This window comes from Euphorbia lathyris, chromosome 3 (genome assembly GCF_963576675.1).
Source record: "Euphorbia lathyris chromosome 3, ddEupLath1.1, whole genome shotgun sequence".
NCBI classification, from domain to species: domain Eukaryota; kingdom Viridiplantae; phylum Streptophyta; class Magnoliopsida; order Malpighiales; family Euphorbiaceae; genus Euphorbia; species Euphorbia lathyris.
In genome coordinates this window covers 47,540,477-47,567,176 of record NC_088912.1, presented here as the reverse complement: position 1 = coordinate 47,567,176, position 26,700 = coordinate 47,540,477, and the positions used below count along the sequence as shown (strand labels likewise).

Below are 26,700 nucleotides of genomic sequence, written 5' to 3'. Positions count from 1 at the left end.
AATGGGACATTAATGAGACTTTCTAGTTACTGAAAGTTACAACTTCATGACTATATATAGCCTATGTCTCAGGCTATCAAGGTACACATTCACTTACCCTTTGTCAATTCAGTTTGCTCTCTTGTTCTTCCTTACTAACTTTGGCATCGGAGCTTCCCCCCGTCGAACCCAACGACGCCCCCACAGAGACGGAAGTTCATTGGAAATTCTCCACGAGTCATCAAGCCTTTTTTTGCTATTGAGCCATTTTACCTACAGTCGATGACCGAGTTTGCTATTTAGCCATTTTACCTGCGGTCAATGACCGAGGTTGCTATTGAGCCATCTTACCTACGATCGATGACCGAGGTTGCTATTGAGCCATTTTACCTACGGTCGATGACCGAGGTTGCTATTGAGCCATCTTACCTACGGTCGATGACCGAGGTTGCTATTGAGCCATCTTACCTACGGTCGATGACCGAGGTTGCTATTGAGCCATTTTACCTATGGTCGATGACCGAGGTTGCTTTTGAGCCATCTCACCTACGGTCGATGACCGAGGTTGCTTTTGCGCCATCTTACCTACGGTCGATGACCGAGGTTGCTTTTGAGCCATCTTACCTACGACCGATGACCGAGGTTGCTAATGAGCCATTTACCCGCAGTCGATTTAGGCTAGGGTCCCTAAGAAAAGCATCCACCAGCAGCCGATTCAAAGGCAAGGACGGTGAAGACGGAAGACGAAGCTGGAGCGCGCGGCGCGGAGATCAGGTATTCTTCCTCCTACTCTATATGTGCCTTTTACTTTAATATATTTCCATTGCATGTGCCGCGTTAGCAAAAAACGTTTTTAAAACACACACATCACTGTCAAAATAGAAAAGTAGGGGCAACTGTAGACACCGAGTCGGAGGACCTGTGACAAAAACCCACGACAAACGGCTAAAGCGGTTGATTCCATTGGTTAGGAAATTTTAAAAAAATAAAAAAAAAGGAAAAGGGGGCGCGACGCGTCGAATGCCCGCCCGATGGGCCGGGTGTGAAACATCGTCCGTCGGACGATGGGCGTCGCTCGTCGAGCGTTGGACGCGGCCCGAGGGGTGTCGGCATCGTCCGACGTTCGATGGACAGACGCCCCACAACGTCGGACAAAAGCCCAACGCTCGTTGGGCGGACGCCCAACGACGTCGGGCGAATGCCCAATATTCGTGGGGCGAGCGCTCGACGAGGTTGGACGAACGCCCAACGGTAGTTGGGCGTTCGCCCAACAGAAGTTGGGCGTCCAACCAACCATTTTGGGCGTAGCCCAAAATTTTTTGGGCGCAGCCCGACGCCCGTCGGGCCATGTCCAAAATATTTTGGGATCCGTGCCTATAAAAGGCACGGATCCCCATGCATTTGAGAAGGAGGATTTTTGGGGACTCTCTCACTCTAAAACATTTTTTAGAGAGAGAAAGTAATTTTTTTGGGGAAAATATTTTTTTTCCTAAAAAAATCTGAATTTCCCACAAGTTAAAATTTTACTAAAAACACCGAAAAACACAAAAATCGTAACTCGTGGAATCAACCGACTTCAGCTGCCAATACCGATCTTGAGGTATTATCCGAGGACTAGACTCGTTTTATTTATTTTAATTATTTTATTTTGTTTATTTTTATTTATTCGTGTAATTAGTTAGTTATTTATTTAAACACGTTTATTTATTTTTCCGAATTTATTTAAGTTTTGTCTCGTATTAAATAAACGTTCGGTTTTGTTTTGAATTAAAAAACCTCGTTTTAAGTCCCAACACGAACCGTGACCCGTGTTAAGGGTATTTTGGAACTAAAACGTTGTAATTATAAATTTTAAACATTTTGTAAATAACGTTTCAAATAAAACATCGTTTTAGGAGTCTCCGTTATAGACTATGATCCAATTTTGGTAGTTCGGAGATCCAAAACGATAGAATAGATTAAGTTTAAAGTGTTTGAACAAATCTGGAATGTTAGGTACTGTTTCTGTAATTTTCCATTTTTCTGTCACAAAAGGCAGTTTACCGACGGAATTTCCGTCGGTAAAACTGCTGAAATGTAAAAAATACTGTTTTGGTCCTTCTTTCTCAACTTTTAGACTTTTGGTCCTTTATATATATATATATATGTATAATTATGTAATATATGCATTCAAATTATTTTTAATTATTTTGTATATATTTATTCAACATGTTTAGATATTATTTTTCATTAATTTGATTTGATAAAATTATATGTATATATATAGATTTTCCTTTAAATTCATTTAAACTATACATACTTGTCATTTTGGGGTTATTAGGGGTTATTTTCTATATATACTTATCATAATAGTTTTGGGGTTAAAAGCTAATTTCTTATCATCTGCGAATATTATTGTCATTTTTTATCTATTAATCATAGTCTTTATTATTTACCTTTTCTTTTAAATGTATAATTATCATTTCTATCAAATATATATATATATATATATATATATATATATATCTTTCTTCTTTTCCTTTTAAATTTCCTATATGTATATATGATTTGGAAAACGTTTTGGTTGGGTGAATTTGGATTTAATTTATTATTTGTTGTCATTATGTTCAAATGAAGGATAATTGAGTGAAAAATGGAAAATAAAAGATAAAAAGAGATTTCAAGTTGTTTGTCTAAATTAAAGCTTTTCTAGATATCCTTCAAGTGTAAATAAAAGATTTTTGTCATTTTAAACCGTTTCCAAACTATCACGTGTTGAAACCTTAATTCGTTCCAACGGCGGATTAAGCGAACCTTGTAAATAAAACCATTTTCATTATAAATAACCGAGTTTTTGAATCGTTTTCCTAATTAAACAGTTTTGTACAAAAATAAATGGACTTGTATGTTTAATCACGTTTTTTTGTTAAAACTTCTTATCTCACGCTCGAGTCGTTCCAACGGCGATTCGAGTCGATGTCATGTAAATTAACGGGGTTTTGAAACGTACCTAAATCGTTCCAACGGCGATTAAGGTACGAACCATGTAAATAAACTCGTTTTTGGGGAATGAGATTAGCTTAGAGTTAGTGTATAGTCTAAAGCATAAAATCACACTGTGAATAAATCAATTCTTTCTTCTCCCCCTCTCTCTCCTGTATACTTTAAAATTATGCAAAATGGGTGACTCTTTACTAAAATGGCTTTCAAATAACATGCTCAAAATGGTTTCAAAGCGAGAAAGAAAAGGTTTCAAATGAATTTTAAACTTAAAGAAATATGTGATTAGTCCGTTATCGCTTAACACGCTAAGTAGGAGGCCGGTGGTTCATAACCGGGCGATGTCGGGGTGCCTAGTAGCCTTTCTCCGGAAAGGAGCTAGCCTTCTCGGCTCGTACCTAAGTTTCTCGAACCCACACCGGTCTCCCGCAAGGGATCGATGTTCATTTTCCCATTCGTGGGTGGCGACTCTTCCATACTCCAGGCTCCGGTCCTGCCGAGCAGCTTGATTCCGCGATTGGTTGCTTTCGGTGCCAATCATAGCATTTGTCGTCAACGGTGTCCACCCCCCGGTCCGCCCGGGCGAGGCCGCGACACCTACACCAGTTATTCTCTTCCGGAGCAGTTGAGATCACGAACGGCCGCACGCCCCTGTTCAAGGTCAATGGGCAGCGTCTGAAAATTTATGAAGATGACATGGACGCAGTGGAGACATTGCGTTATATAGACGCCCCATGAGGGAGTTTCTTCTATCCTATATCTTTTCTTTGACTTAGTGTTCGATTTCATAAATATGCATCTTTGGAATTACATGCATGATTTAATGTGGGGGAGGAGACAATAGGATAGGACATTATGTACATGTACAATTGCATTGTGTTTCTGTTTTGTCATAGGCCTGTTTTCAAGTTTTAGGATTTCTGAGGTTTTGTTTTCATTGCTTTTAGTAGTTAGAAATAAAAAATCCTAGGCAGTTGATTTCGATGCATCTAGTAATCCTGACATGACGATTGAAATTGTGCCCTAAAAGTCTGAAAGCTCAGTTGAAATTGATGCATGTAAAAACTTGTGAACAACATTTGAGTCTCCAAAGAGTGTCATTTAACTAAGATTGACATGGAATGATTCGTTAGGTGAGGCTAGATTGTTACAATTAACCCCTAACGTGTGAGTTAGAGCCAAAAGATCAATATTTTAGACTCATTTTTAGGAACAATTGATCTCTTAGGTGTGGGATGCAGTTATTGTCATTATGTTCATAGGAATTGCATCCAATACTGGTTGAATGTTGTGTTATAATTGAACTTGAAATGATTAGGCAATCTAGGTATAGCCCTTTATGAACTTAGCCTCTTCTTTGATTAGCCAAAATCCCTTACCAATTCAACTAGATAAGCCCCTTTGAGCCTTATTCTGCCCTCTTCTTTGATCAACCGAGTACAAGCCCTTAGCCTTCATAAATATCCTTTCTCACCCTAGTTAATTGACTCGATACCGGTTAGAAAAATACTTGGGCACACACCTTTCGAACTTCCGTTAGCTATAACTAAAAGGTTGCCATTCTATATAAAAGAAGTAACCCACTCAATTGACCTTTCGTCTCCTCTACCCTTTATAAAAAAAATAATAATAATATAAATTCACATGGTTCGAAACTAGAGCCAAATAAATTGTAAGGGAAAGGATGGAAGGTGTACTTCAGTTGCTTCCCGAACTAAAAACAAAACAAAATTGAGCTTTTATCTCGCACACAGCGGAAGAGGTGCCAATTTGCTAAATTCTAGCTAGTTGAGTCATTAACTTTATGCCTAAATTCCCTTTTTCCTACCCTCAAACCTTTGGCCTTTGTTACAACCCTGTAAGACCTATAATCTTGTTTAATTGTGATGCTAATTTCGACCGGATGGATGATGCAATCCCAACATGACCATTTGGTGCAATAAACTATCGAGCGTTTACCATATGCATATTTTCCCTAAACACTTGAGTGTAAGAGCGACCACCTATGAGCTAGCAATCCTAGTCCTCGCCTTTCGATTTTGTAAAGTGTTGGTTGATACAATTACTTGATCAGTTTTGGAGATTATTTTGAGGTTCACTTCGTTTTTAATTGCAACTTTAGTAGTCTGAAACCGTATGGATAATAAAGGTGCAATGGATCCTCGTCCGTGTACGGGAGATATTTGTTGATTTTTCACTGCTTTTGATTCTTTCTTGCTTGAGCACAAGCAAGATTCAAGTGTGGGGAGGTTGATAGCTCCCATTTGTATAGGGTTTTTAGACCCCTTTTAGTTCATTCTCGCTTTATTTTCCTTCAGCTTTGTTATCATTTTGTTGGCTTATGGTTAAAATCAGTAATTTCCATTATTTATGGCATTTTCTCTATTTTCAGGCGTTTTTAGGACTATTCGAGCAACTCCGAACCATCCTCGTGCCATTTGGAGCATGTCTGGACAATTCGGGGGTCGATAGAGCAAACTCTGGAAGCCCAAGGACCAGAACAGACAACTTCTGGAGGGAAGTTCCACCTCTCAGCGCCTGTCTCGCCGAGACAGGGCTTGTCTCGTCGAGACAGGCCCTCGTCTCGTCGAGACACAGCCTGTCTCGACGAGACGAGGCGGACCGATGGTTCCCAAAGGGAACCATCACGTGGTGTCTCGACGAGACACCTCTTGTCTCGACGAGACGAGACACTGGGAAGTAATTTCCCAGCGTCTTCTTACCTCCAAAGCACGAATCCTGGCCTGAAAAATGCCAAAACTACCCCTAACAAAGCCTAGACTATAAATAAAACATTACATCTTCTTTGTTAGGGTTCCAAGTTCTCTTTTCACTTTTCCTTGCTCCTTTCTTTCTTTGTATCAGTTTTCACCATTAGATTTGCTTAGATTGTAATTGATTTGAGTTTCTCGGAGACGGGAAGAGGAGGTTCTCTCCAATTTGTAATCAGAATCAGACAGAATCGGGTTTTATATTTCTAACTCCTTGGATTGTCTCTTACTGTTCATTTATTCAAATTAATGGAGATTTTAGTTGATGAATTGTGTTTAAATTATTTGGTGAGTTCGATTATGAACTAACCCCCATCCCTCCTGGGATGGGGATGAGATTGATTGGTTGATAATGTATGATTAGTGATTTAATGTATGGATTAATCCCAATTGATTAGATTGTGCATGCTTAATGACCTATATTTATCAGGGATAGGATCGTGGCTAGAGTGAGAATCGATGATGATCAACTAGCCTGAAAGATTTGAACCTAATGCCTAGAATCTGATAATTATAGGATCATAGATGGGTAGTAACCTGACCAAGGACCTACCTAATCCGAATTAGCATGATCTGACCTCGCTAGAGACCGCTAGGAGTGCGGTTCAGTGGCTGGACTACGGCTTGGCCCTCGATCACACAGAACCTAATGTTTTCATGCCCTAGGTTGTTCGCCTAACCAAGCCATCAGCCGACTGCATGTGAATAGGCTGTATATGATTGACCATATCCATGCAGTTAACTAGGTGATTACCGTCAATCGTCCTTCGGATATACATCTGAATCCAGCACATCATACATTGTTTCCAATTAAGAACATCCCCATCCTAGGTTGTTTAATCAATAGAATCAAATCCTCCTTCTTCATTTGCTTTCATCTTTCGTTTTTGGAATTTATCTCTTTCAACAACTACCCTCAATATCCAACTTTCCAAATAATTGCATCCTTTTCCTTAGACCGATTAGTTGTGGCAAATAGTCCTTGTGGTTCGATCTTGTGCTTAAGCACTATACTACTTGCTGCGATAGGATACACTTGTCCTATTTATTGTTATACATTTTACGAGCATCACTGCCAAAAGGCAGCAACATCACGCAGCCTCCATATATGTGAGGCTGCGCAAACAGTAGCTTTTTTTTGACAACCAAAGAAACATATATTAAGAAAAAGGAAGAAGCATATTACAAATAAAATCAGGGGGTATAGAAAACCACTCACCCCGATGTAAAGGTAAAATACTACTTCTAGCTAACAAATGAGCAACAGAGTTTGCAGCACGACAGACAAAGCGAATAGAGCAATTAAAAAGCTCGTTCAATAAAAAATGACAATCATTGGCTAAGGCGTTAAAAGGAGATGAAACCTCTAACGGGCGGGCCATAGACTGTACCACGATCAAAGAATCTGATTCAATGATTACATCCTTCCATCCGCGGTCTTTGATCCAACTGAGAGCTTCACGGACCGATAACGCTTCGATGAACGATGCATCTTGATAATTCTACAAGGTTCCATTTTTAGCCGCAACAAACTGGCCCAACTCGTCCCGAACGATACACCCAAACCCAGCCACATTCTCTTCTGCAAATGATGCACCATCCACATTCAGTTTTAGGAATCCTGTTGGAGGACGCTGCCACACCGTCGGGCTTGGCACAGCCGGACTGCCTGAAGGAGAAACCGACGCCTGCGCTTTCTTCCAGACCTGTAGAAAGGAACCGGCCGAATGGTATAGGATCGAGGCTTGAGAATCCTTCCGATTCCACACAATGTCATTTCTATAACACCAAATAATCCACCATAAAACCGCTACAAGCTCAACCAGCTCCACCGGTTTAGAGAAGATCCAGCCCCAATAATAAAAAAATGTTATGAAATTGGGTTCCGACACCCCCAATAGGCGAAATAGTCCAAATAGCTCGAGCCATAGTACATTTTAGAAAAATATGATAAGAATCTTCCACCGCCCCATGACAGAGCTCACATAAATCTGAGATAGGAACCCTTCGGGCTTTCAGCGCGACTTTAGAAGGGAAACAGTTAGCAAGAACCCGCCAAAGAAGGTTCTTAACTTTAGGGGGCACTTTAAGGTTCCAAACTTTATTCCATACTGGCGAATCAATGAACCAATTCGTTCCAAATCCAGACATAAGCTTTCAGTGCCCACTTTTAACTGTATAGTTTCCCCGTCGATCATCCTTCTAGTACCACACATCATGATCAACCCGATTAGATAAGGGGATACGGAGAATAAGATCTGCATCCCGAGGAACAAAAATGCCTGAAACTAACCCAACATCCCATGACCGTCGACCTTCCTCCATAAGATCAGCCGCCACCTCCACCCCTAAACCATCCAATTTTTCACTTTCAATATATGGAAAATGATCGTCAGGGAGCCACGGGTCATCCCAAATCTGGACCTCACCACCCGCCCCAACAAACCTGCGAATACCTGACTTTAACAACTCTTGAGCACCCATAATACTACGCCAGATAAAGCTAGGCCCATCAGATAACGATGCATCAAGAAAAGAGCTATTCGGATAATAAAGAGCCTTAAAAACTCGAGCCATATGAGACTCAGGATTTGAGCTAAGTCGCCAACCTTGTTTAGCCAATAAAGCTAAGTTGAAATTATGCAACTTTCTGAACCCCATTCCACCAAATTTTTTAGGGCAGCACAGCTTATCCCACGATTTCCAACGTAGACTACCTTTACCCGAACCATCTGATCCCCACCAAAAAGAATTCATCAACTTCTCTAGATCATCACAGATATTCATAGGAAATAGGAAGAGACTCATAGCATAAGTAGGAAGCACATGCACTACTGATTTGATCATAATCTCCTTTTCTGCTCTTGATAGAAACCTGGCTTTCCAACTCTTCAATCTAGACCGCACCATGTCCTCAGCACGCAAACAGTAGCTTAATGCTACTGTTTTGCGCAACCCACATATATATATTTTTTTTAAAATTAAAACTTTATATTTATATTTATATATATATATATATATATATATATATATATATATAACTATTTTATATTTATTCTATAACCTTTTCCAATATATATCAATAATTAATCGATTCTAACCGTTTCGTTTAAATCGTTAATGAACTCGAATTCTTCAAAAATTAATCTAATTAACTCTTTTAACGATTCAAACGGTTAAACCCTTAATCCACATAAAACACGTATATCACATATACAAAACTCGTTTTAATCAGCCGTTTAATTCTACAAACCTTTCGTTAATTAACCGAATCATAAAACATCTCAATCTCATCTTAACTGTTTATCTTTAGATTAATTAATTAAATCAAATTTATTAATTAACCTAACAATAAATTTATTCAATCTGATTGAACCCTTTTATTTACATATATGAAATAACAGATTAACATAGGCTCTGATGCCAATGTAGGAAAATAGACAAGCCTAGGCGCAGCGGAATAATAAAATTTTATCTATTTTATCTATTTCCCTTTTTCAAGATTTGTTAATTGTTATTTCATATAAAGAGGGATAGAAAGTAATACCTTCGGTGAAGAACTATCTACAGTTGCAAACGAAGTGCCCACAACTCTTAATTCGTGTATCACGAACAACAAAAGAAACAACACAAAAAAAGATAACTAATCAGTAATCAACCTTAATAATAGCAATCGCAATGATTGCCTCTAACAGAAATCGATACGAGATCAAAGAGAGAGTAAGAAATATTGTAATTAGCCAAGACGGTTGCGGAACGATTCCTCTAGCCCTTCTGTTTAGTGTTGGCCGAATTATGGGGTTAGGGAGTCTATTTATAGACTTCTCAAAACCCTAATCCCAGTTGTGTTAGGTAATTAAATAATTGGAATCTTATTCGGAATAGGATTCCTAATTAGATAATTAAATAAACACTTTACTATCATCTAAATAATAACTAATTATATCTAGATAATTATTATTAATCAAATTAATAATTAATTAATGTTAGGGATAATTAATTAGAGTTTCAATCACATAAAAACTTCTAATTGATATTATCAGATAATCCTTTAATTTAATTCACAACCATAATAAAATTATAATTATTAATCAAATTAATTTATCCCTAATTAATCTACAAATTTCGGCCCATATCTATAGTGTCTCACTAATTACATTTTTGTCCTCCGATTCTAAGTCCCATATGCGACCCATTAGGTTCTTTATTGCCACTAGCCGTATATATCCTTTGAAATTATACATCACGATTAATTCCAACATATATATATATAATAGAATACCGTCACAAGCTGTTACTAGCAGAACCTATGATATTCCCCCCAGAGCAATTAAGAAGTCAGGTTGATAACTGACGTTAACCTTTCTGTATTAGGTATAGTATAATACGATCCTTCATCAACTATATCCTGTCGGTCAATTCCTTATAACCATGGAACGTGTCAAGGTTACATATAACGAAGAGTCCGATTTTACTTGTACAGGTTGAATTCACTCTGAAAAGATAAGTTAAGTGAAATATCCATTTCTACTCTTAACTTTATCACCTTGCAAGGATTTCAGTTAATTCACCACAAGCGGCGATTTGGATATATCTCCCACTTATCGAGAGTGACGAATGCTCAATCTGACATTAACTATTTTACAATTACTTTATGTGATACCCAACCCTGCTCTCACACACCCCAGGCTCTCACCTGTTGGATCGTGCTCGCACAGAATCAAAGTACCAGACTCCATAATCCAGAATCACTAATTAACGAATGTTTGAGTCTGAGGATTAGTTATACCTACTAATACCAATGAGATGAACAGTTGACACTGTTAGATAAATTAATCCATGTTGTTATCTCAAGTCGGGTCCCAATCCTAATGAACTCCTTCACCGAATCCATGTAACTGTCTAGATATCTGAATATCTAAAGCTTGTGAGATCAACTTTCTGTCTCGACAGAAAACACTGTTACATGCAAGTCTCAACAGTAATATGCCAACCCCTATAACATATTACTTGACTTGGGTTTACTTTAAGTCTATTGGTCTATTATAAAGTACAGTCTCACTTCATGCTTGTATGAACACTTTATAACTACTTAAATAAACTTAGGGTTACTTTCTTTTATGAAAGATTTGTGCCTTTATATATATAGTTACATTTTAATGCTATATATCTGATTAAACAAATGATCAAATAAACAATTTATTCATTAATATTAATATCGTAAAACAATTGTCTATAGGACATAAATCCCAACATCTTAATCAAATAAGAAATAAACTCTCTATCCCTAAGGGACTTGGACCCATCTACACGATCCCCATTTACCCCAGCCTGATCAGAATCATTATCCACAACTATCGGCTCTTGGATCCATATGAGTTGTTTAGCAGAATTTTCTAGTAGTAGCAACACCTTCAATTGGGGTTTCATCTGAAGAGTACCTTCACAATAGCCCCGCGATTTACATTCTTAGTGGGGATTTTGGCTAGTCGACTAGACGATGCTAAGCAAATTGTAAAAAAAGATGGCCAATTCTTCCCCTAACATATCCAAAGGAAACTCCTAGAAATAGAAGTGCACGGTCAAATCTTCTATCCCCTCCACGAATAGACAACATACAAAAACATATATCATGAGTTTAGCACAAGGAATGATAATTATCAAACACAAACTATACATTAAAAAATATGTTACCAAAGGTCAGAAGGGTCAAAACGAGTAATTATTACTCTAGCAGCCTTTAGACCCATAGTGTCCTCAAGAGATAAACCCATTCCATAATATCTCCTTGGGTCATTTCAGTTATCACCTTTTGAAGGGTATGTACAAATGCCCAGTTTGCAAAAAAAAAAAAAAAAAAAATTCCACAACCGCTACCATAGAGTCTCGACCCTCGTAAACAAAGGGCTCAACCACTTGACTAGCTCCATCTCTTTCTCCAACAGCTCGCGCTCATCCATCCATCTTGTTCTATGGCGGGGGGTTGGGTTCCAGTGGTGAGAAATAGAAAAGGCCTAGGTGATGTCAACGTGATTGTGTTGGTACTCCGACATCTTTAGGATCATTCCCTCGAACACCTTTTGACCTCGCCCATAAGCAAAATGCACATGTTTTGAGCTATATGCATCTTTTACTGATTTAAAAGGTCGATAGAAAACAACTTCGGTCATTTGAAAGCCCGCAGAACGGCAAATTTTGTATACACCAACCATTAACCTGCAAGTATTTGGAGTCAGTTGCTCTGGTGATAACCTGAACCCTTGTATTACTTTCACAAAGAAAGGCAATAGAGGAAGATACATATATACCTACCTCAAATTGATCCTTGTACACAATCAATTCATTATTTTCAACTGATTGATTGGCATAGAAACTCGAAGGGAGAGTCATTAAGTCATACAAATCTCATATCATATAAGACAAAATTATTAATAGTAGATCTAATGGAATAACTAGACTATAAGCGAAGTTCACCGCATGCTTTACAGGCACTGAAGTCTCTTTTTTTGTTTCTATAAAGTATTAGGCACAAATTTCTTGTCTTCACGAAGTAATTTCTGTAAGAAGATATGAGCCCTATGAGGATCCGCCTCTTGAAAATTAAGAGATACCTCAACCTGCATTAGAAACTTATATAAGTTGATCCTCTCAGAACGCTTCCTATTAATATCTGGCATATAATGCCCCCTTGGATTTTTCCCTCCACAGCAACACCCCTTCAATGTCAACATTTTCAACCCCACTGTCACTAGCCTCTGAACCCACATTTAGGTCATTGGATGATGGTTTTTCAGTGGCAACATCCACATGCATGGGGGAATTTTTTGGTCGAACACCGGTTGAGATCTGGCCGTCACCAACTACACCCTTCTTTTCAGCATTTATTCCATATCCCTCCTCAGACATGGTCACAAGAGCATCTCCAATGTTTCACACCCACCATCACTCAATATACATGACACATCATTCTTGTAAGACTTTTTTTAATAAACTTCATTTTATTAAATTATTAACTCTAATGGTTAAACTCTATAACCACTCAATTATAAAAGATTTACCAATCACAAGAGATCCATCAATTAGTTAAACTCTATCATATTATTTAAAAAAATTAAAAATATATTATAAAAATAGTAAAAAACTCAACATTTATTAAGTGGTTGATAAGTACTCAATATATTAAACTCACTCAAATGGAAGAGGGTTTAATGAAGAGAGTTTAATGAATGAATATAATTAGTGATTTATTATACCTGTTCGAGATGCTTTAAGCAATGAAAATGGCAATACAGAGGAAAGATGAATAGGAAAAGGTAGAAAAGGTTAAGGAAAAAACTGACTTTGAGACAAATGGAAAGAAAACTCTTGTTGTTTAGTGCACTTAGGAAATTGGAATGCAAAGGCTCTGGCGGAAGTAAAAAAGGTTTAAAAGAAGTGAAAACAAAAAGGGTCCTTTTGTAAGCAGAACCCATGATAGATGAAGAGTCGCCAAAACTCAAAACTGACGAGGAGTGAGGTATGTGTCCCTTCAAACTTAAAAAACGGTCATTTCCAAAATGCACACCACCTCTATATAAATGCTCATCATGATCTCAATGTAGGTACCCACGACAAAGATCTCATTAGACACATCTGATCACACGGAAAAAAAAATCACTTTGTGATTGTTGTACATAAATGAGAGGTTAAGTTCTATCAATTAGGACAGAGTTCCATCATTCAGATTTCATTAATTAAATAAGGTTTAAAAGATTTAAGAGCGTATGTAGTTTTTAGTGAATAGAGAGGTACGATAGTGTATACATCATATGAACCTTGACTGACCAAATAACATTCATCATTAGATCTAGATTAATTAACAGTGACTAATCAAATTCATTTAATAAAACTAAAAAATAAGTGTTGAATTTTAAGTGCTGAATATTATAAGATGTTGTTTGTAAAACTAAAAATTAAGTGTTGAAAAATACAAATTGTTTGATAAATACTATGGTAAAAAATTATAAGGTCTCTGAATTTTTACTTAATACACTAGTCAGTCCCTCTGTTTTTAGAAATAATTATATAGTCCTTTAGTTTTTTTTGTTTCATCAACTCCTTAGTCCTTATGTTCAAACTATACCAAATAAATTTCAAAATACCAAAATTACCCTTTACTCTATATTTTGATAATAAAACATATATTTTTCCTATTTTATGTTTTTTCTCCTTTTTCCTACATAATCTCTACAATATTGAGTAATTAATTTATTAAATTTTATATAATTATAGAAATTTAATTTAGTAGCCTAAATTTTATTGACTAAAAAATGAATGAAAAATATTTCAAAAATTATCAAAATAAGAGCAAAACTATATAAATTGTAAAAAGTAATCTTTAGTTATCTCTAATAAATTTTATAAATGAAGAAAAAAAAATATGATTTTTTTTAAAATTATTAATATTTAATGTTAGTTTAAAGACATTATATTAAAAACTAAAAATTTAAAAGAATAAAAATACATTTTTAATAGGCTTAATACATCATTTTCCCCCTGAACTTATCCAAAATAGTTGATTGGCCCCCTAAACTTTCAAAGTGTCTCGATAGCCTCCTGAACTTGTATAAAATATTCAGTTAGCCCCTTGAACTTGCATAAAATGTAATCAATTAATCACTCGATTGTAAAAAAGTAAGTTAAATACGGAAGATATGTTTCACGCATCTTAAAAAAGTAAAACGATCAAGATCGGGGTATGCGATTATAATATTAGAGAAGAAAATGTTTTATAGTTGAACAAGAAATTCTTTTTTAACATGTTTTAATCTATTTTATGAAGTATGTAATAACATTCTAAGGCACGTGTAACATATTTTCCACATTTGACTTACTTTTTTTACAACTGAATGATCAATTGATTACATTTTATGCAAGTTCAGGGGGCTAACTAAACATTTTATGCAAGTTCAGGGGGGTTATCGAGGCACTTTGAAAGTTCAGGGGGCCAATCAACTATTTTGGACAAGTTCAGGGGGCAAATGATATATTAAGCCTTTTTAATAACTGGTATATACAATTATAAGGATTTCGGTATATATATACTTCATAAACTTTATTAAAACTATGTAGATTAAATTTGAAACTAAAAGATATTTTTTTATGTAAATAACTAGGGACAATTTGGATTTTCATCTATAAAAACAAATGGAAGGATTAAAGAGTTGATTAAAATAAAACTTAAGGACCTTATAATAATATGATGGACCTACTAGTATGTTAAGCAAAAACATAAGGACTTTATAATTATTTACCCTAAATACTAACTATAAAAATTAAGCTCAATATTTTAACTTATCAAACTAAATAATTTAAATAGCGAAAAAATAAATTTTATCAAGCACATTTAAATTAAATAATTATTTAATATTTTAATTTAAATAGCTAACTGGATTATCAAGCAGAATCCAATTATTGAATATAAAAATACTAATTAATAATATTTAACCTAAAATTTTAAATTAAATATTCTCACTTGCCCAAACTCAATTTTGTGAGCTAATAAGTTATCAACAATAAGGCTTGGCCTGGATTCAGATTACCCATCTTTGTGGACTGAGCGTGGAGCTATTTAGGAGGGAAAGACCAACAAATTCACATCAAATTCATGAGTCCCATAACATAATACATTTGTTTTACTTTTCCATTGAGTTTCATTTCAGCTTTTTTTGTTTTTCCATTGAAAAACAAAAAAGTCAAGGAACCAAATAAATAAAATGCCCAAAAAAGTATAACCATTAATCAATGGTTTTCCCCATTTGTTTTATTAGAACCATTTACAGAAGCAAGAAATAGAATTGAAGTTTTTGTTGGTATTCTTGTTACACTATCTATAATGCAAAATCCATTGAAAGTGAATTAGTGTGTGTAGATCGGCTCAAGAAGATGTTCTCCACTGCAACTCTATTTGAATTCGCCCATTCTTCGAGTCTATAAGATGGTACTTCTCATTGATTCTTTTGTTGCTAACAACATCAGCAAGATTTATGTCTACATATCCCAACGATTCCTGCTTAAACAAAATCAAATCACAACGTTGCATTTTCATTCTATAAATGAAACTATGCTAACACCTACCTTTGGATGCAGCAAGCCTATCCGAGATGAGCTGCTGACGACTTCCACATGTAACCTATCATTAGTTGGAGCCTCATCCAACGTGAACTGAAACTCCTCTTCCCATCTTGGATCTCTGTTTTTCTTTATAGGCTGTGTACCCAACAAAATTGAATTATAAGCCCTAAAAACTTAACGATGTCTCTAATTTTCTTCAGACCATACCAACGTTATACATAATAAATAAACAATTGAAGAGAAAAGGATGAATAAGTGAATATTTCATGCAACTGCAAAAACAACAAATTCTAACTGAATCCCATATTCACCATTTTCTTCACAGCATCAGTCATGTCAATCATAAAATACCAATATCACATAATTATATTGCAGCAACAGAGCCACCCCAATTAAGAATCATGTTATATAGATGTCATATAAACACAGTTCTCCCAAATCTTTCAAAGAGTTATGGAATGCAACACAATCATCAACATATGTTTCTACAAATACGGAAATACACACCAAAAGTCAATTGCTAATACTGTATTTATAGTCATACCTTAGTTCTCCGCTCCTCCCCTCTAAAAATTAGCCGAACATGTGGATTATTATGATGCTTCCCTTCAACATCTTGAGCCTCATGAATAATAACAACAAGTAGACCTCCACCACTAGGAGTCCCATCAGGAGCCTTCTGAACTGTATTTGGATCTTCAAATTTTGGCAAGTCTTCCTCTTTGAAAGGTTTATATGTTAACTCCACCTCTAAATGCCCTCGTGACTTTTCATTTTGAGGATCATTTAAGTCCATATTTTTCAAGAGGTCAAGGGTCTGAATTTTTGGCTCCTCTGGTGAAAGTTCTTTCAAAGGAATTACATTCATACCCATCTTATCATGTTTGCCAACCTGTAAATAAGGAAGGAGCAGTTCAATTTAAGCAACCACATAACAGAAAAGAATGGCTTGTCAAAAGCACATAGAAGTCTTTGACCTGCTCCCAATCATAAACATGAAACTCTACAGCTTGTGTCTCTGGATCTTTAACAACAAAACTAAACTCTTCATTCCATTCAGGATTCAAGTTCTTGTGTTTCACAGTAGTCTTCTTTGAAGGCAGCTTATCCTCAGTCAACTTTAATTTTACATAAGGATCTGACGCACCTAGCAGATCCTTCTTCTTCAGTTTTGTCGCCCTCAGAACTTTCACATTAAGAATTCCCACAGGCCTCTTCAAAGCTCTGCATTGATTCAGTAAACAAAAACAACATTATCAAATATATAAATGTGTGTGTGTGTGTGTGTGTGTGTGTGTATACATATATATTGACAGAGTTTAATGAAGATACACACTTCGCAGGATCCATGATTTGTACTTCTAGGGTTTTAGGCCAAAGATACATGTTGGAAACCTGATCTTTAATAATCTCCTGCAAGGGGCAAAAATAATCCCAACATTAAAATCGTTAACTCCAAGAAGAACCTTTAAATAGCAACCAAAGAAGTCAAACTCTAAAATACTTTTCACAAGGGACTTTTTTAGCCTGTTATCATTTTTGCAATTACACATATAAAAGGAAAAATATGATTTGTACACTGCCCAAGAATAATGTAAATCAGATATTCCCTAACCCCATTTGCTTTCTCATCCTAATGTAACTTCAAAACTTATGAAATAATCTCACAACCCGCAACATCCAACCTCTCACTTAAAATCATTAGCAAATACACAATGAAATGCTGGCATACAAGAGATGCTTCAGTACACCAACTTATAAAAGCCTACAATAGTCAAAATGTTTTACTTTATTAAACTTCACATTGTACCTGAACGAATCTGTATAGACTAGGTATTGACATAAGATCAGCTCCCACAAGCTTTAGTCCAAAGTCAACATGTGGCTGCAAATAGATGGACACAAATCAATAGTGATGAAGCATATCATATTAGAGCATTAGTATACATAAACCAAGAAGGATAGCAGTGTTAAATTCAAAGAGTCATTATAGTCTCCTACTGATGGCCTATAACCAAAATCACATAGACCAAGCTAGAAGATATCTCAAACTCTGATACGAAGCCAAAGAAAATTTCAGTATTATAATTTTGTTCAAAGCCTCAGGTCATATAATTTTAGAAACAAATTGAGCTATAGATAACATGTAAGGTTACAATCCCCCAGTCATTAAAATATATGAGAAGGAACAAAAGGGTTACTATTGCTCTAAAAGCTCTGCTATTTCCATGGTATGCACAATTAGCGTTTCTGACTTCAGAAATTACCTCATAATCACAACAATAGCATAAATATTCACAAGCACCTTTGAAATTCCAGAAACCAAGGAAAGAGATTGGATGTACGTTTCCCAAATATACCATCATAGAAAAAATTAAGAGAGTGACAAGTATAGATAAGAACCAGATAGTTATCTGAAGTTTCTTATGTCACTTGTTGAATCCTTAACCTTCCTGCATAGCATGGATTCATAATAGGGCTACCAGCCCAAAGGCTATAGTTACACCAGCAGGGCCCATAAATAGTGCTTCTATATTCATGAGATGCCGGAGATTAGTATTTCAATATGGGACAAAGCTAGCTATTTCTTCAGCATGTATTTCCTCCGAAAAAGTCCATTAGCAACAATTTTTTTGGAGATCTGCAAAACATAAGTGATCAATGTTGTGCATACATAGAATCTTTACAGAAGTAAATGTCGTAGAAAAAGAAAATTTATTTTACTAAACTATAAAACAAAGTGTATAATCACCAACCTTTTCCATGAGCGACACATAGATTGTAGCAAAACAAGGAAAACTAGGAACCAAAGGCTTCAGAGTTATACGTGGTAAAGCAAAAACTTGCAGATCCACCACCTAAAATTGTTCAAACAACAGTAATAAGAGAAACAAATATTATCAAAGGTGTTCACAAATTATTTCTTCTCAAATGAAAAGGGAAAAGAACCTGAGATGTTGCTTTAAGCCCAAATGCTTTAACAGCAACATTGACATTTGGATTTGCAGCCCATTTAAGGCATGGCTCCATAATTAGCTCCTTCTCATCAGTGGCGTAAACTTTCATTCCTTTTAAAAAAGAAAAAAAAAGAACGAAAAACTTAAAAAAAAAGGTTAAACAGAATATTGAAAAAGAAAAATGAAATGGATTGTCCTTGATAGGTTTCAGAGTTCTATCCAAGTAAAATGTGCTAGCAACTGAATTTTCCTAGTTAATCAACAGATCACTTGAGGCTTTGTAAAATAACATATTACCTTTTTTTTTTAATAAAAATAACATGTTACCTAAAAAGGAAGTAGCTATTAATTATCACACATTCTGAATCTGAAGTAATTTCAGAGTAAATTTATATTCTTCCTACTCAACCCTGAAGTTGAAAAATTTAAGTATAAAACAGCTTTAAAATGTAAGTGCAGATGAAAATTGTGAAAACACGTACATCTCTCTAATTTTCCCAACTAAAAAATTTCATACACAGATTAGATGAGATTTTTAACTTTTCTATGCACACAATAGGGAAGAAAAATGGAAAGGATATTTAGATATACTGACCTGCGAAAGTTGGTGGTAGGGACCCTAGAGGAAGAGCTTCAAATTCAACTGAATCAATTTTATAGTTGGATATCTGCTCAGCAATTATGGGGGTAGCAATGTCCTTGACAGTCTTACATATAGCCTTTCAAATCAAACGAAAAACACAAATTGTTCAGGATAACTACAACATTACTGTAACAAATCAGAAATTGATGGCAGACTTCAAACCTTGTCTAGATAAGGCCACAAATACTCAAGAAATTTATTTAGCCAATCAACCTACAGAAAAATGGAAAGCAACATGAATTAAGTTGTCCATACAAAATGAATCAGATGTTTGTGGAAGTCCATAGCAAAAAAAAAAAACCAGAAGCATCATTACCCACCCGATCATAATCTGGGTTTTTTACCCACAGGGGTATCTCTGGAAGCATTCGTAGCAAAGTTTCCGAGTCTTCCTCAAGCAATGGACGAATCTCAGGATCCTGCACAAGGAAACTACCCAACCATCAAAAGACTTTCAAGATTTCAAAAATAAATAATTAAATATATATATATATATATATCATATTCTTTTATGTTTATCTCTAACTGATGGGCTAGTCTAATTACTACAATGTAACTCACAATCTAGCAAGCAGATCTAATTTTCTTTTTTCTTTGGTCTTAAATGAGGTGGGAGGCGACTTATCTCTTCAAATGCACATGATCATCAGAATAAGCAAATGAACAAGTTTAGCCATTTATTGATGAGCCTAAGCGTAAGCATAATGAAAAGACTTGCGATAAAGAAAAGACTTGATGATTTCAAAAGGGCAATCACAGTTACTAGAGAAAAGAACATGCGTAATTGCGCAGACTGTCAAACTATTACTGTATTGTATGTAGAAGCTTAAATCTAATAATAATTTATTTTTAATCGTGCATTTGCAAGATAAAAAACCATCAGAAAAAGAAAGAAGCACTGCAAACATGAGATCAACAGAAATAAATATAAGAAATATGAACAACAATCAAAACGAACGCAAGAAGCAAGGATAGCAAAGAATTTACCTTAACATCGCTGGGCTGGAAATAGATGAAGAGGTAATACCCGATCACAAGCCCGGTTGAAATCCCAACTCCAAATCCACGGAAACCGAATATGGTACTGAAAATGCCCATCTCTCTCTCGATTCTCCTCACCTATTTTTTCCACAATCAATTAATCAATCCCCAGTTCACAAATTATTTCTCGTATCTCCACCCTCTCTGCCTTTGCTTCAAGTAAAAACCTGAAGAAAATTCCAGGTCCAAACCTACTCGATTTCTCAGATCAAGCAATTACTAATTTACTATTGATTTGATAATAATAATACTAATTATTATTATTACAATGACTAATATATCCTTCCTCCCTCTGAATCATCGTCACGCTGTTCTATTTCGAAAAATCCAAGGAGAGAGAAATGGAAACACTTTGAGCACTAACGCTTATTCAATATTTTATTCCATTCTATTCTAAGTCACTTTCAATTACTAAGGGTTAAGGTGCAAAAATACCCCCTAACGTTTTGGATCATGAGCAGTTTTACCTCCTAACATCTAAAATGGTGTAATTTTATCCCTAATGTTTGTAGCCAAGAGCAATTTTACCCCTAACGTTGATAAATTGGGTCAATTTCAGAAATAATCTAACGTTAATAAATTGGGTCAATTTCAGAAATAATTCATCAAACTGTCTTTTCGGTCATGAATCTTATCATCTACATTTCACATGTGTGTCATTTTATCATTAACAAATCATAAACATATGTTGGAATGCGAAAAAAATAAAAAAAAATATTGTCTTTTATACGAATTAGACAAAAAAAAAATTCAAAAAATTCACCAAATTTATAAATATTAATCTCCAATTCTATTATTAAATTACAAAAAACATGAAATCCTTTTTTAGAATGAATTGATATGCAATTGGTGCAAAATAATGAACAAAAATATCTGTGTTTTATAATAGTGTCTGAAATTGACCCAAATTACCAATGTTAGGGGTAAAATTGCTCTTGACTACAAACGTTAGGGGCAAAATTGCACTATTTTAGACGTTAGGGGTAAAATTGCTCCTAACCCAAAACGTTACCCTTCTATTAAAAAAAGGGGTTAAGATGCAAAAACATCCCTAACGTCTTGGGCCAGGAGTAATTTTACCCCTAACGTCTAAAATGGTGCAATTTTACCCCTGACGTTGGAAGCCAAGAGCAATTTTACCCCCTAACGTTAATAAATTGGGTCAATTTGAAAAATAATCCATCAAACTGTCTTCTCGGTCATGAATCTTTGTTATCTACACTTCATACGCGTGTCATTTTATCGGTAACAAATCACAAACATTCGTTGGGATGTAAAAAAATAATAATAAAATATATTGTCTTTTTGTACGGATTAGACAAAAAAAAATGCAAAAAATTCACCGAATTTATAAATATTAATCTTAAATTCTATTATTAAATTATAAAAAACATGAAATCCTTTTTTTTAGAACGAATTATTATGTAATTGGTGCAGAATAATGAACAAAAATATATGTGTTTTATAATAGTGTCTGAAATTGACCCAATTTATCAACGTTAGGGGGTAAAATTGCTCTTGGCTTCCAACGTTAGGGGTAAAATTGCACCATTTTAAACGTTAAGGGTAAAATTGCTTCTGGCACATAACGTTAGGGGTATTTTTGCACCTTAACCCTAAAAAAAATTATAAAAAATAGGATAAATTACAAAACTGATCCAATCGAGAGGTTCATTTATAAATTTATTCATTATACTACTTCTTCTCAAACTAGACACTTTCAATTATACCTTTCCCAAAATAGATATTATGATTTAACCAATTCTTGCCCAACATCACTTGTGCGAAGACGAACTGCGTTTTCTATGCGATAGGCGTGCAATTTTTGTGCACTCTCTTGCGATTTTAGTGTGATTTCTTGTTGCGATTCAACGGAAAAGGTCGAAAAGAAGGTAAGTGATAATCTCTTTGCATGTTTATGGTTTAGTATAGGGTTGTTGCGATTTAGGGTTTACTACCATTTCTTGCTGTAAGTCAAATTAGAAACTTATTGGAATCTTATTGGGATGTATTTTGCATATTGAATGTTAGAAAGGCTCTTATTTCATCAGACAATAACATTCGCAGTCATGAATCTCTTTTACATTGGAAGAAAATACAGATGTTATTCATCATTTATTTGAATTTCCGCCGCAGTTGCTTTCCACATCGAAAGAGATTTGTGAATGTGAATTAACGTTGAGTAGATGAGTGCCTTCGTAGTTTGAAACTGCGAAGAGATTTGCATAAACTGCGGAGTCACAGTTTGACATCTGTTTCGCAGTTACGTCAACTGCGGAGTATAATATAACATCGTTAGTTTCGCAATGCGAAGTAGTTTATAACTGCAAAGTAGTGTTGTTTTCTTGTTTCCCTTACATTTAGTTCCATTTTTTTTTGAAGGTTGATCTTCTAAGAAGGATTCCAAGAAGAGAAAGAAAGGAGTATCTTTTGATGATAGTATTAAAGGCATCAAATTCAAGTATCCCTTCAGCTTGAATACGAAGGCATCGGGTAGCTAAAACTGAGGTAATTGATGGGAGCCGCAGAGCGGCGATGCGCTCGGGGTGATCTCCAATACTATGGCTGCTCAATTAAGGGATAAGTGTACCCCGTCGTTATCAAGTAATAAATCTGGTTACGTTCGGGTACCGAATCCATGGGATTTATACCCACAAGTATTAAACTATCGATTCTATACGTTATCTAAGCGGTGAATAATTTAGGTTGGTTTGGGTAACAACTGTAAACTACTCCTAAAGTATAAGTGACACAATTTTCATGTGTTTCAAACCCTTATAGGATGATATGGATGGCATTAAGTTACAGCACGTGATGAATAATATTTCAGAGTATATACGAGTAACAGTTTACTCTTGCAAAAATGATTATATGCAAATCGGCCAATTCCGTGAAGTTTTTAGATCGTGGTTCTCTCTTAAGGCGACTCTAATTCTTAGGTTCGAAAAATAAGGGTCGGAAGTTTCGTGGCTTATCAATTCCTACGGTTTCTAGGTTGTCAATTTTGGTAAGGCAATATCTATATGAATCTTAGTGGATTTTGGAGTTCGTAATCAACCTACACAATAATCAATTATGAAAGTCAAAGCAAGGAATAAACATCAACAAGTATAGTAAAACTGAAAGTCATAAACCATATATTATAATTGTGACAAGCGTAAATGCGGAATACAACCGAATCTAGCACATACAACTGAATCTAGAACATAGGAAGAGAGTACAAACTAGTTAACAAGGAAAAAGGGAAGAAGAATCAACTCTTAGAACTAGCTAACGAGACTCAAGGTCGTTGCTTCGGATTGGCAGGTGGAACTCTCGAGCTTGGGGAATGAGGATGGAACGTAACTTCGTCCGGGGAACATGAAAATTACAACAAGCTCTCAAGGTGTAAGGAAGTTTATCACATACAAATTGAATGCCTAATTGAGTACCAATCACTCATATTTATACACAAATCAAGCTCGGGGCATAATCATACAAAGGCCTTTTAATCATTCACACAAAGATGTTGAAATTAGGGGTCACATGACGTGTGGGATATGTGGCACGCCGCATGATTCATTTTCTTCTGCGGTGTCAGCTTTCACACACTTAAATCAGTTGAGTGTTTTGGGACTTTTTGGTCAACACGGTGTGTGGAATGTGGCACGCCATGCGAGTGTGCTTCTGGTAAGTCATGTGTGTACTTTGGTCCTCGCGCGCTAAGCAAAGAGCTCGTGCCAACGTGTGGCACGTTGTGTTAGACATATGGCATGCCTATGGATGCCAGGTTGACTAGGGAACAGTTTGCTCATTTGTCTTTCTTGACTATCATAATTCAGTTGATCTTGTCCCCTTTTATACTCACACATCGAGTCAGACATATGGCACGCCGTATGAGGAATATTTTCTTCCTTTAACATGGCGTGCAGTGCACTGATTCTGTTTCCTCCATCTGTCTCGTGTCTCTTGTGTGTATTTTTCAAGCCTGTAAAATATAACCATTAAACCCAATACTACTTGATTTATATATTTATATTTATTTGCAATGAAAGGAGGCTTAGAATACCGAATTTAACTAAAAGTACACATTTTATTATACCTCGCTGATTTATTGAATTATGCGGAAAACTAAACATTAAACGTCATTATTAGCTCAAAAATAAACCATAATTCGCCTTAAAAGATAGGGATAAAACGTCCATATCAACCTCCTTGGACTTTAAAGTTTTACTTGTCCTCAAGTAAACATAGTCGAAGGACAAAGGATTGAGACGTTGAGAAACAAACCTTTTTTTATTTGACTGGGTATCTGATTCTGAAACCAAGATTTTATGAGGAGGTTTTAATGAGCACCTGTGCGAACGAAAGGATTACCAAATTCTTGTCTTGAAATTTCATTGATTAATCTTAATAGGCAGTATTAACAGAAATTGATTATTTACGGGAAACTTGATTGCACCTCACCACGGTATTTCACTCAATCACACAAATTTTTGGTGCTTGGTGTGTATACTCTCTTCTTTATACTTACCTGAAATCACATTGATTTTGCACGTTTATCCGAATCTTTCCGTCTTTGTTATGGTTAAAACAACATTAAAAATGATCTCGGATTGGGCTTATAATGAGATTGAGGCTTTTTTACGGGTTTACAAGTTAATTTGTGAGACTCAAGTTTGAGAATCGATTTTTCAAATTTGCATCATGATTTGTTGGTATCTAGCAATTTGGTAGGATAATGACTGAAAGTGCTCGAAAAGAGCTTGAAAATGCTTAAAACTCTCTTTTTATTGTTTTGTTTTATTTTTCGAGAGTTGGCACAAAAATTATTTTAGTTATGGTTTTGTACTCTTTGCTAGTAGTTTGGTTTTTTAGCAATTGATGCACCTGTTTTGAATTTTTTTCAATGCTTAAACGAGGAAAAAGATGTGGTAATTGTTAATGGGTGTAAGAAAAAAGTTGGTTAATGGCTCAAAGTGGGTTTTCTAAGGGTTATGAAAAACAAGAAAGGAAAGAGTTAGCCTAAGTGAGATCATTGTATCATCTACTGTCCATATACCGAAATAGATATACTTAATCCGGTATTTAGTGCAAACCCTATGACTCGAATAAAGCAAAAGTTCTCAAAAATTGTAAAGAAAATAGAGTTCTCGAGTGAACTCTTTTTGGCTCAAAACATCTCATAATAATTTTGGGTTTATTTTGTGCTTTTAAGTTTCTTAAAATTTTCAAAAATCTGTTTTTATTGTCTTTTTAAGGTTAATTAACAAAATAACTTGTGAATTTGGAAGTATTAAATTCATGGCTTAATACATTATTTGCCCCCTGAACTTGTCCAAAAAGCTTGGATGGCCCCCTGAACTTTAACAGGGTTTAAGTAGCCCCCTGAACTTACAAATAGTGTAACCAACTGCTCCCTCCATCCTATGTGGCAGTGCACGTACATATCAGGAAAAGAGAAGCGCGTGAACAGCCAAAAGAAGAGGATTTCCTCCTATTTTATACTGTTTGACAATGGTAAAATCCATGATTCTTTTGAATCTTTCTTCAAAGTAACGGACTTCGTTCTTCGATCTTCAATCAAGATGGTAATTTTTTCTTTTTCGTTTCTTATTTTATTCAGCTGATGGTTTAGTTCTTCTGGCGATCCTCATTTTTGTTCAATTATATTTTAATCTGGTGGAAATATTAGGTTTGATCTGGTTTCCTCAATATTAGGTTTTATGAATTTGGTTTTATGAATTTTTAGTTTTTGTAAAGTAGGTTATTTGTTCATCCTTTTTATTGAAGGAATTGGTTCTTCTTATTTTTTCCCCCTTCTTTGATTTTGGTTTCTGAATTTACTTTTGTTAGATTGATTATGGAGGTGATGGTATACCCAATTGTTATTGTGGTCAAATTACAACTTTAATGGCTTCATGGAAAACACCAAATCCAGGAAGAAAGTTATTTGGTTGCAGAAAATATGATGTAAATAGCAATTATAATTAGAAAACTCTGATTTGATTTTTGTTAATTTGATTAATTAAATAGAAGGTATGTAATGCAGGGGAATGAAAAATGTGGTATGATCCTCCTTTGAATGATCATTATAGGCAAGTTATGTGGGGGTTGCTGGTGAAGAAAAATATAAGAGAAAATTCAATTCAAGAAGACATTGTGCATGAAGTTGGCTTTGGAATGCAGCAATGCAAGAGAGCTAATTGGAAGAAATTCTTAGCATTTTCATTTTAAG

The 26,700-nt window shown here is 35.4% G+C and overlaps 1 protein-coding gene across 1 annotated transcript; it reads right to left on the bottom strand.

Annotated features, from left to right (window-relative positions):
* Positions 1-15,491: 15,491 nt before the first annotated feature.
* On the bottom strand, positions 15,492-20,689 carry LOC136223227 (synaptotagmin-2-like). The gene is made up of 12 exons (XM_066011120.1): positions 20,430-20,689; positions 19,763-19,861; positions 19,605-19,655; positions 19,395-19,518; positions 18,792-18,910; positions 18,599-18,700; positions 17,653-17,727; positions 17,179-17,255; positions 16,820-17,066; positions 16,387-16,734; positions 15,846-15,977; positions 15,492-15,777 (listed from the first exon to the last, which is right to left on the bottom strand). Exons 1-12 carry the CDS (start codon positions 20,538-20,540, stop codon positions 15,646-15,648), a joined length of 1,617 nt encoding a protein of 538 aa, XP_065867192.1. The 5' UTR covers positions 20,541-20,689; the 3' UTR covers positions 15,492-15,645.
* Positions 20,690-26,700: the final 6,011 nt, after the last annotated feature.